Below are 10,208 nucleotides of genomic sequence, written 5' to 3' on the forward strand. Positions count from 1 at the left end.
ACGACACAATGAGAAATTAAAGAAAAATTCTCTGTCTCTTGCAAGTCGTCAAATTTAATTAAAATGAAAACCCCTTCAAAAGAAAACACGCACACACACACACACACACACACACACACACACACACACACACACACACACACACACACACACACACACACACACACACACACAGGATTAAATCAGGAAACTCTTGGAGAAGAAAATGAGCATTAAAGAAGCCAAACCATTTGTTGTTATGTGTTTATGTTTGAGCTGTTAATGTGATAAATGTCAAACACAACAGAAAACAAATAAGAATACACCAAAATAAGAGGATATGAGACTGTGGGATCACTGGAAAATGGGGGCTAAAAAAAAAGGTCCTACACATGATAATAAAGGCACTATCAGTCTCTTTCTGCCTTAAATAACCCTGCACTCACATATTCTAGTCAGTTTGGGATTAGTAGCTCTCCCGGCTTGTAGTCCCCTCACAGGCTAAAAACAGCAGCTGTCTGATATATCAAAGGTGCACATCACTGTCTCTGTGATAAAATACTGATGCGATGTGTTAAATGTGTAAAACATGAGAAAATCTCTGGGATAAAAGAAATCCTGCTTTACGCCCCACAGGATGCAACCGTCCAATCTGTTCTCTTGTGCTACCATTTGGTCCAAAAACATGTTGCCTGCCGGTTAATACATTACGTACAAACGCAGCCAGTACAATCTGAAAATTGTAAACAAGAATTGGTGCACGGTTAATAAAAATATATCTGCCAGATGTCCTTTTTCCAGAAAATCACATTTAAATACAAATTTCAACTTGTTGAACCAGTTGAGGTTTTGCTGCTGTTATTTTGAAGGTCCACCCAAAAACCAAACCCAAGACGTAAAAAATGAAAGGCTTCTTGTGTTTGGATTTTGAGATGAAGCACAGTCAGTCACTATTTCAGCCGGTCTGAGGAGGAATTGTGTTTCACAGTTCAGGTTGATGGTTTAGTTTTCTCTGCAGCTGCACCAGCATTTAAAAAAAAAAAAAAATAGACAAAAATAGACATTCCTCATAGAAATTTCACTTTACAGTCTGAAATGTTTCTTTAAGTCCCAACAGGTCTTTCGTGTCTTAGTTGTCCCAGTGTATACGACTTCTGATAGAGTTCTTTGAAGTTCCTGCGCAGCCTCGGCTACACTTTTAGTTGACTTTAGGATAAATCTTTTCATAGAAAAAGCTCTGGGCCAGGACGTAGAGTTCTCCGTCTTTTTCCCGGACGGCGTGGGCTCGCACAAACTGAAACTGTTCGAGTGCAAACTCGTAAAACTCGTTTTCCATTTTCCAGATGTTGGACTGCTGCAGCTTGGTTATTGTCTCTTTGGTGGGGGGTTTCTTCTCCGTGGTCTTCCTCAGGTGGGACTTCTTCCCTGGAGGAACACATGATGGTTTCAGTCTGGGCCACACATGGTTGGTACTACTACTAAAATGATCCCAAATGAAGTGCAACGTAATACTAGCGTGATGATCCCCACAACGACTCCGCTCAGCTGAGAGACGCCATAAAACCGACCGGTGTTTTGAAGTAGCAGACTGTGTGCCGTGTTGTTGCTACCTGTTCTGTAGAGCTCTGTGGCTCCCTTGAAGAAGCGTGGCAGTGCTGCCTCCAGGATCATGATGAAGTCCTCCAGCTCCTCAGTTACTCCAACCAGCAGGTACTCGTTCACCAGGTTGTATTTGGCTTTTTCCAGGGCCCATCTACTGCCTGCATTCCTGCATGCAAAACAGCACATAATACAGCATTTAAAAAAATCAGAATGTAGAGCAAAAAGAAACCTCGCCAGGCTAAGCCAGCAGCTTAAATCCAGAGTCTGACGGGTGAACCAGGCAGAGACAGAGAAAGACTGGACGATATAACGGAGCTGAGGAGCGGCCCACTCACCAGCACTCTAAATGGTGGCCGCAGAAGAAGGGGATCTGCAGCCAGAGTTTCTCAGGGGCACAGTCCGACCCCCCCGACGACACGCACTCATCGAAGGTCTGAAACACAACAGAAACACCTGTTATCATACCGTCCAGGTAAAAACAAAAAGAGGCTTGAAGAAGACAGGTGAGCTGCGAATAAGGACCTTCTTGTCTCCTTGCTTCCTTCGTCGAAGGCCTGGTCTGTAGTCGTCTCCAAAGCGTAGAAAGTAGTAGTACGACACCAGGCGCTCGATGGGATCCCGCACCACGTTTATGTACATCGGCTTACCCTTCGCTCCATATCTGCACCGACAGACAGAGGCGGACGTATTCTTTAAAGAATGTTTTACGCTGAACGGATAATGTCCCCGTTACAGCAGACCATGAAGCTGCCTTCTTTACACAGTAACTCATGGTCACTCATCAGTGAAAACGTGGCAGCATCAGGGAGAAGTTAACAGGATCCGACTCACTGAGAAACACTCGGACCACCAGGATAATTACCTGCGATCACTGGGAGGATTGTGTCAAGGGACATAAGGACAACACGGCTATTAATCCACATTTTAGCAATCAATACATGACCTCCCGTCATCAGACTGTTTAGAACTAATCTGGATATGAATGGTATTACAGGAAATGAAGGGTGTTACTTTGAGAAGTCCAGATAGGCCACGTGGCCGTGGTAGAAGCCGGGCTTCCTCTCCCTCCACGACGTCACGTTCCTGACAAAGCGCACCTGGAGACAAACATAACGGAAACCAATGATGGAGCAGCAGCACAGCAAAACTGTTAACTATGCGGCGTATAACTAAACTTTACTGAGTTATAATGTAGAGTTAAGATAAAAGGTGCGGAAGCCTTTTCTGATTAATGGAGGAACATTTTCTTTGATATTTACTGGGGCGATTGTACCAGGGCCGATCAAGGCATTCTGAAATGATCTTACCGGCTCCTCTCAGCTCCATTTAGCACCGATCCTTTGTTGTACATCAACTGCAGCATCAGTGTCACAAACAGAGAGCTTCATTTGTTGCAGTGAGTTCACTCAGGTAGACGAGACAAAGTGTAATTGTGATTTGTATTTGTTGTCTGTGAATGTTAAACTGTTACACCATCTGCAAGTGGAATCGTGATTACAATAGTCATCCTGAGTATGTTAATACTCCGCTGTACTAAGTGGGATTGATAATGATTGATGAAGTGGGATTTGAGTTTATTTATGTGATTATTTTCTTTAGCAAAAATATATGAAAATCAGTGCACTCAGTGGAATAGTGATAAAAATGATTTCTGTTTGTTTACTTTGTATTTTGTAAAAAAAAAATTTGATTTTTCTTTGTACTATTCAATCATACACATTGGATTGATGTTAGTACATTTTAATGACCTTAAAGTGTGCAGATTGTGCAGGAAAATACAAGCATGAGATCAGAAATCCGTATCAACAGACGTTCAATATTAAATGACTTGAATTGGGATCGGGGGCAAAAACTCCTAATATTTACACCATGAGCTCATTTCTTATGACAGAGATGGCGTTACGTCCAGTTTATGACCAGTGAACTCTGCTGCACACTTACCTGCCTACAATCAGACAAAATGTGTTTTGATTTTTTCAGGCAACACTTTGTTGCTTATAACAGAAACTTGTAACTGTTTACTTCTACAGAGTGTTTTCACCAGGACAAAAGTTTTCCAGACTACAGCTGGCAAAAAAAAAATGAACATGAAATCTTTCTTTCTCTGTTGAAACACTTGTGACTTTAATTAAGTTAAAACAATGATTACCTTTGTGAACACAGGAAAACTACACGTTTGACAACCAAACATCTCCATGACTCACCTACGCTCTGTGGTAAAGTTGTTTTTTCAAACTTCTAATTGCGTCTTATTGAAGTCTAACAACTTCTAGACTATTTGTCTGAACTAACGGTTCGTTAAATGAACTGAAATTACTGAAGCCTGAAAGACAAATCTGGGGGCAAAATGAAAACAATCGCAGCGGTAAGGTATGGTAGGAATAAAAATAAGAGTTTGAAAAGTCATGACCCTGTAGTCCCCAGTGGAAATTACAGCCTTTCTCAATACTATAAAACCTGTCATTTACAATGTGGTTTTGTTTGCAGTTTGAGAGAGTAAAAATATCATAACGTCAAACATATTCCCCAGTTTTGGCAGACCAGATGCTGTTACTGGATAAATATGTGTGTGTTACTGTAGTGAAATGAGTTGTGGGCTGTGATGTGACCGCAGCCTGAATTCTTCCCCTCATCTCTGTTTGAACAAGTTCAGAGGAAGCTCAGTCAGTGTGTGTGTGTGTGTGTGTGTGTGTGTGTGTGTGTGTGTGTGTGTGTGTGTGTGTGTGTGTGTGTGTGTGTGTGTGTGTGTGTGTGTGTGTGTGTGTGTGTGTGTGTGTGTGTGTGTGTGTGTGTGTGTGTGTGTGTGTTGTGAGATGGCAGACAGGATATTACCTTGGCACTAACAGCCAGAAATAACACTAGTATGGCTTTGGGGCATTTACACAGTGAGCTGCACTGACAACCAAATAAATGTGCTCCATGTACCAGGCGCCGCATCAACATATTGAGAACCACAAAAACATTTCATCAGATTTCATTATGTTAAGGGTGGAAACAAATACTGAAGAGGTGGAAACGTATTAGAGCACAACAGCAACAGAGGTTTTCCTTCTGTAACCACGGAGATCGTTTTTATAAGGTGACATTAAACGCGTGCTAAACTTACAAATGGCTTCAACTGACGGGGAGCAGAGAAGAAACGCTGCTGTTCAGCAGGTGAACATGGATGTAAACAACGTTAAACAGGGTTCCAAGTCAAATGTCAAATTGCCCGACGTTTCCCTGACTTTCACTGAATAGAAAGCTGAAACTTCATGACCTGTAATGAACAGAACAACCGGCGGCCGTTATGTTGAGCAGACAAGAAACAAGCACATCATTTTATTCCCATCAATTTGAAGGCTGACGGGCGTTTTCTCGACACAACTTTTCACTACTTACACCCACGGCACAATGACGAGGCCTTATAAACACACTGACTCTTGTGCAAAAAACAATTACGAAAAGATATGTTTAAATGAGAGCGGTAAGAAAACTGCATGCATTCTTACTATCGGTGTGGCAGCCAAGCGCTCCCTCTGTAGTTGTCTTACAAACTTGACATTTGCTGTCATTGAATTCATCATTTTGAAGCCAAAACCGTTGAATTGTACATTTTCCTGCCTTCCTAAGCAGGTAAAAGAAAAGGCACATCTTCACTTGTTGACGAACGAAACCATAATAAAACCACACACGCAACACAGGGAACGCATGAAATAACAAAAGACAAGGAACTACAAGGAAAATATTACTATATTATTATTGCATATGTTGTATGTTATATATTATTTATATTTCTATAAATGGCGACAAAAATTCAAACATGCAAATAAAATTCCCTGATATTCCATGAATTGGCCGCAAAAATGATCAAATCCTTGACTCTGGACAAGAGTTCCCTGATATTTTCGGACATTCCCCGACCCGTGGGAATCCTGGTTACATGTTAAAAATCGGCTTTGCAAATCACATTATTAGAGCTGTAATTTATTTGTATAGTTCAGTTGTTTACGTCATCCCTGCCCTGTGCAATATTTGTTTACAAAGGCAAACAGAAATGTAATTTTATGTTTAATGCTAATGAACTTTGCAGGAATTAAAACTCAGTATGCAATAAATACTGTATTATTAGTACCCAGGATGGGTCATGATTTTTTAAGAGTCTTTGAAAAATAGAAATTTTGCCCAGCTGGTAGTGATGTGTTACTATCGCCAGGGGGAGGCGGTAATACACCTAAAAGTTGTTTGACAACCACCATTAAACAACAAAAGAGGACAAGTGTGTGGGGGGGGGGGTTGAATATTAAATGAATAGTTCCCAGCAAACCAAACAGTATTTTTGTTTGAAATGCCCGGCCGTAATTAGTGCCAGGATGTGACCTCGTGTGAGAGGACGAGTCACGTTTCTGTCCGACGGGTTTGTGGCTGGAAATCTGCAGAAAGGTTCAATTCAGATCTTTTACATTTTAACAGGAAGTCTCATGGCAGAGGTCTTACCTGGTCCTGCAAAGACATGACGGGGTTGTTTTTGGTTGTGTTGATGTGCAGGACGTGGAAGCGATTCTTCCCGCACAGGTCGTAGGCGATGTTGGTGAAGGATGTGCTGGCCGTCTTCGGCACTCTGTTGTAGATGATGACCGTGTCGTCTTTGTCGGCCAGCGCCGACGGTTCTCGCCCTCCGATTTCTTTGCTGTGACGCTGCTCCACTTCGGCCACCTCGTGTCTGGCAATGGTGCGTTCTGACCGGGAAAGAAAACATGACATCTGACATCACTGAAGGGATTGTGTCAAATATTTGTGATGTGCGATTGGTTGGTTGTTTGCGCCTGGTTTTTTTAGATGCTATTTTCATGTTACATGTTAGTTTGCGTTATTTTCGTGTGTGCCTGTCCGCGACGGTCTGCGCTACTTAAATTGTTTTCATCTGAGAGAAAAATTTGCTGACTGTTCATTTGCCAGGAAAAATCAACTGGATGTTCTTTTCATGAACATGTACAGAACATAAGTTATATTATGTTCTGTACATGTTTTCATGTTTTCCAGCCAAAAACAATAAACGGAGCAGCTCTGCTTGTTGTCAGAAGGTCGCCATCATGTATCCCAGTCCACATGTGTGGGACACACATCTGCACAGACACACTGTTGTATGCTGCAAGTCTGCTGTTTGAAGTTTGAGTCCCCAGCTGTCGACAGACACCAACACCATGAATATGCCATTATTATTACTCTCATTTGACACAATAAGGAGGAGCATGACAAAATAACATCACCATTGATGTGCTGACGTCATATTAGAGTTGCTGTAATTACCGGGTTCCTGCTTTTAAACATCTCTCACATCTGGATGGAAATCGTAACCACAACTGGGTTGGCCATATTTTTCTGGATGATCTAATACATCCGACTTGATGTCAAGCAGTTCAGAGGGTCAAAAAGAAAACACGGACGCCTCACGCCAGTCAAGTCTTTTGTTAAACACTGAAACTCAACAGATGCAGCGCTACACCGAACAAACACAGTATTTCAACCCTCACACGTCAGTAAATCCACCGTCACTTATTATTATTAGACTTTGATCAAATGTACAGCAGCCTTCAATCGTACTTTTAGTAAACATGATTCCTGCTAAGAAGCAGGAAGTTGTCTGAAGACATGTAGCTGACATTTATGTCTTTCTATTTTTTTTTTTTTTTATTGACTTATCAAAAAGCCATAATGAATAAGAATCAGCAGCACGAGCAGACTGGCAGCTGCCATCTCGAGCTGTCAGATGAAGTGAACGCTCGCAGGTCGTAAACATGGGAATCTTCCCTCCCACGTGAACGTGGCGGAAGGCCAGCGAGGCTTGTTAGCATGCTTTAATGAAAGAAAACAACACAGTCCTTCAAATTACAACAACACTGAAACAAGTCATTAAGCTTTGGCTGATAATATTGACAGGAGGCATAATTAAAAAGTGTGTTTCCTTGCCACTTCGATTCTCCACCGCGAAGTTAATTAAAGTCAATTACAGGAACGGCCTCGCATCCCTCGGACCGGCCGTGTGGCGCTCAGTGGGCTGCAGCTCCCTGCTGTCCAGCCATGAGGAGGATAAAGCTCAGGAGTAGGCGGCCATGTTTCTGCAGGAGGTTTGTTTGTCTCCAAAAGGCAGCAGACGGACGGTCCCTTGTAATTACTCTAATCTTAAGGATTAAACACAAAGTGGCGCGCCTGTCTATTGTTCAGTTTGGTATGCAGCTCATTCCACTCAAGACTCAACACTCAACTACATTATGGGATGTGTTAATATACAGCACTTTCAATTTCATATAAATTGAGTTTAGTTTGAGCTACTAAACCAAAATCAGCTGATTTCTAACAGTTTAAAGCGTCCAGTGTAAATGTCCTTCTGTCTGATAGACCTGCTTGTATCACAGCTGGTTCTGTCTAGCAGTGTCACGTACGGTATGTCATCCAACCGTGACGTGAATATAGACGGGAGATGCCCGTTTACTGCACATAAAGTCCTGTGCAAAAGGTTTAGAGCACTTTGGATGTTTAGATTCAGACCTATCACTGATCTTATCGGGGAATCTGATTGGTACCAAATTCATTCTGCACGTAAACACGTCCTCCTTCTTTGTCCTCTTTAATCTGTTTGGGACAATAAAGTGTCAACGAGGCTGCAAGTTTAGAAAAGGAAAAGCTACCGAATAAGCCCTTCATTTACTGCAGTACAGTAAAGTACAGTAAAGGGCTCCATGTGCCAATAATCTGGACTAGCTGCGTGTTAATGTGAAACCTCTGCAGGTCTGAACAGACAGACGTTTTCACAGCTGAATGACGCGTGTGGAAGAAAGTACAGAGCGGCAAACGATTCACGGCCAATCAAAAACATCATGAATTCTGACGTGCTGTTTATTGACGGTTGTGAAAACACTTCTTTATCTGCATGTTGGATATGTTGAGACACTTACGACTGCAACGGAGGCAGATTCTCATGTTGTGCAGAAACATATTGGACATTTATCTGCTCTAAAGTAAATCTTGGTGTCATTGTTACAGTTCTGCCTCCAACAATACGCTGGCAGTGACGTGTACCAGGAGTTTAACTCTGTGTTTTCTTTATCTGCGGTTCCAGAGTTCCCACATTTAAGACTTTTACGTTTTTTAAATTTCACACAGACTGCAGTTCAGGATCATTTTCATGATCGTACCCATCAAAGAACGACCCAACATGACACAGATAACATATAGACAGCTTCTGTTTATTGCATGATTGTAACTAATAATTTCTAGCAATAAAATGTGATATTGAAGTGATCTGGGCCCGATTAAGGTAGGTAGGTAGTTACTTTATTAATCCCCGAGGGGAATTTTTTTTTCGCTACAGCAGCATACAGAAGCAAAAAGATAATAATATAAATAATAGAATAGAATAATAGAAAAGCAATAAAATAGCAGTAAAAAATATAAATATAAAATGCACAGTATATACAGTACATGATATATCTATATATATTTCTGTTTCTATTTCTTACGTGGTAGATATAGACCATTTTAAAATATGCAATGATGGATGTATTTATTTAGATCATTTGACCAAATCCACTGTGATCACAATGTACATGTTAGAAGTAGAATTGAATCCCTTTAGTTTTTTCAGCCATAATTTGTCCCTCAAGTGTATCATGATCGGTTATTGTATTATATACCAGGTTAGTATACATCTTGAACCGGTCCTCTGCCGTGGTCTCACCTAGTTTAGCTCTGGAGTCGTCCAGTTTGTGGATCTGGTTCTCGATCAGGAGCATGGCCACTCCAAATGCCAAAACACCCAGCAGCTGGATCTTCGGCGGCATCGTGACCCTGAACATCCCCATCATCAGCAATCATCCCGCGGACCCGAGCAGCTCCACGGCGAAGATCTCTCACAGCAGCCGATCGAGGTGGACTGCAACTCTTTGATGGCCTTTAAGCGAATCCGAGTAAACGTGGCTGAATAAATGGCCGCAGAGATCAACAGCTGTCATGAAGGATCAACGCGTCGCCGGCAGAACAAACCAGCAGCAGCTAGCTTCTGTGCTAACACCGACATAAGAGAGCCACGCAAACTCACGCGAACCTCATCTTTAAAACCCGAGACGGCGCTCAACTCCGCGTTTTTACCCTCGTGTTTAATTTCGATAAACCCCCACGAGTACGTGATGAGTCCACAAACATTCATTCATTGAAACGCAGCTCGAATCGGAACCGTCCAAAGTAATGAGGTTCTCCTGATCTGCGGCGGCTAGCATCATTGTGGAGTCGCTTCTTCTTCGCTGTCTTTGGTTTCAGTGGAGGATCACTAACCGATTTAAAGGTGAATGTCGCCACCTGCTGGACAGCAGTGAGTATCGCGTACTGCTGCCTTTCAAAGGCGGAGGAGGACGGGGAAGCCGAGTTTGTAAAACAGATGTATAAATTATAAACCCTTTTTTTTATTTTCAATATATATATATATATATATATATAGCTATTGTTGGTCATTGCCACTGGCTGTCTATCCTGTAGAGGTTCCTGGGGAATGAGTGGCGGAGTACACCCTGGTCAGGCCACCAGTCCATCACAGGAACAAGGCAACCACCCACACTCACATTCACACCATGCCAGTTGAAAAACAACATGCA

At 42.1% G+C, this 10,208-nt stretch overlaps 1 protein-coding gene across 1 annotated transcript; it reads right to left on the bottom strand.

Moving 5' to 3' along the window:
• Positions 1-229: 229 nt before the first annotated feature.
• On the bottom strand, positions 230-9,848 carry hs2st1b (heparan sulfate 2-O-sulfotransferase 1b). Its single transcript, XM_069703986.1, has 7 exons — positions 9,299-9,848; positions 6,058-6,299; positions 2,593-2,678; positions 2,104-2,242; positions 1,917-2,014; positions 1,590-1,747; positions 230-1,404 (listed from the first exon to the last, which is right to left on the bottom strand). The coding sequence occupies exons 1-7, from the start codon at positions 9,423-9,425 to the stop codon at positions 1,178-1,180; spliced, it is 1,077 nt and encodes a 358-aa protein (XP_069560087.1). The 5' UTR covers positions 9,426-9,848; the 3' UTR covers positions 230-1,177.
• Between the last annotated feature and the right edge of the window lie 360 nt (positions 9,849-10,208).

The sequence above is a fragment of the Brachyistius frenatus genome, unplaced genomic scaffold (assembly GCF_029030835.1).
Source record: "Brachyistius frenatus isolate BFR_SWC_R1_liver_20210118 unplaced genomic scaffold, ASM2903083v1 Contig_49, whole genome shotgun sequence".
In the NCBI taxonomy this organism is placed as follows: Eukaryota; Metazoa; Chordata; class Actinopteri; family Embiotocidae; genus Brachyistius; species Brachyistius frenatus.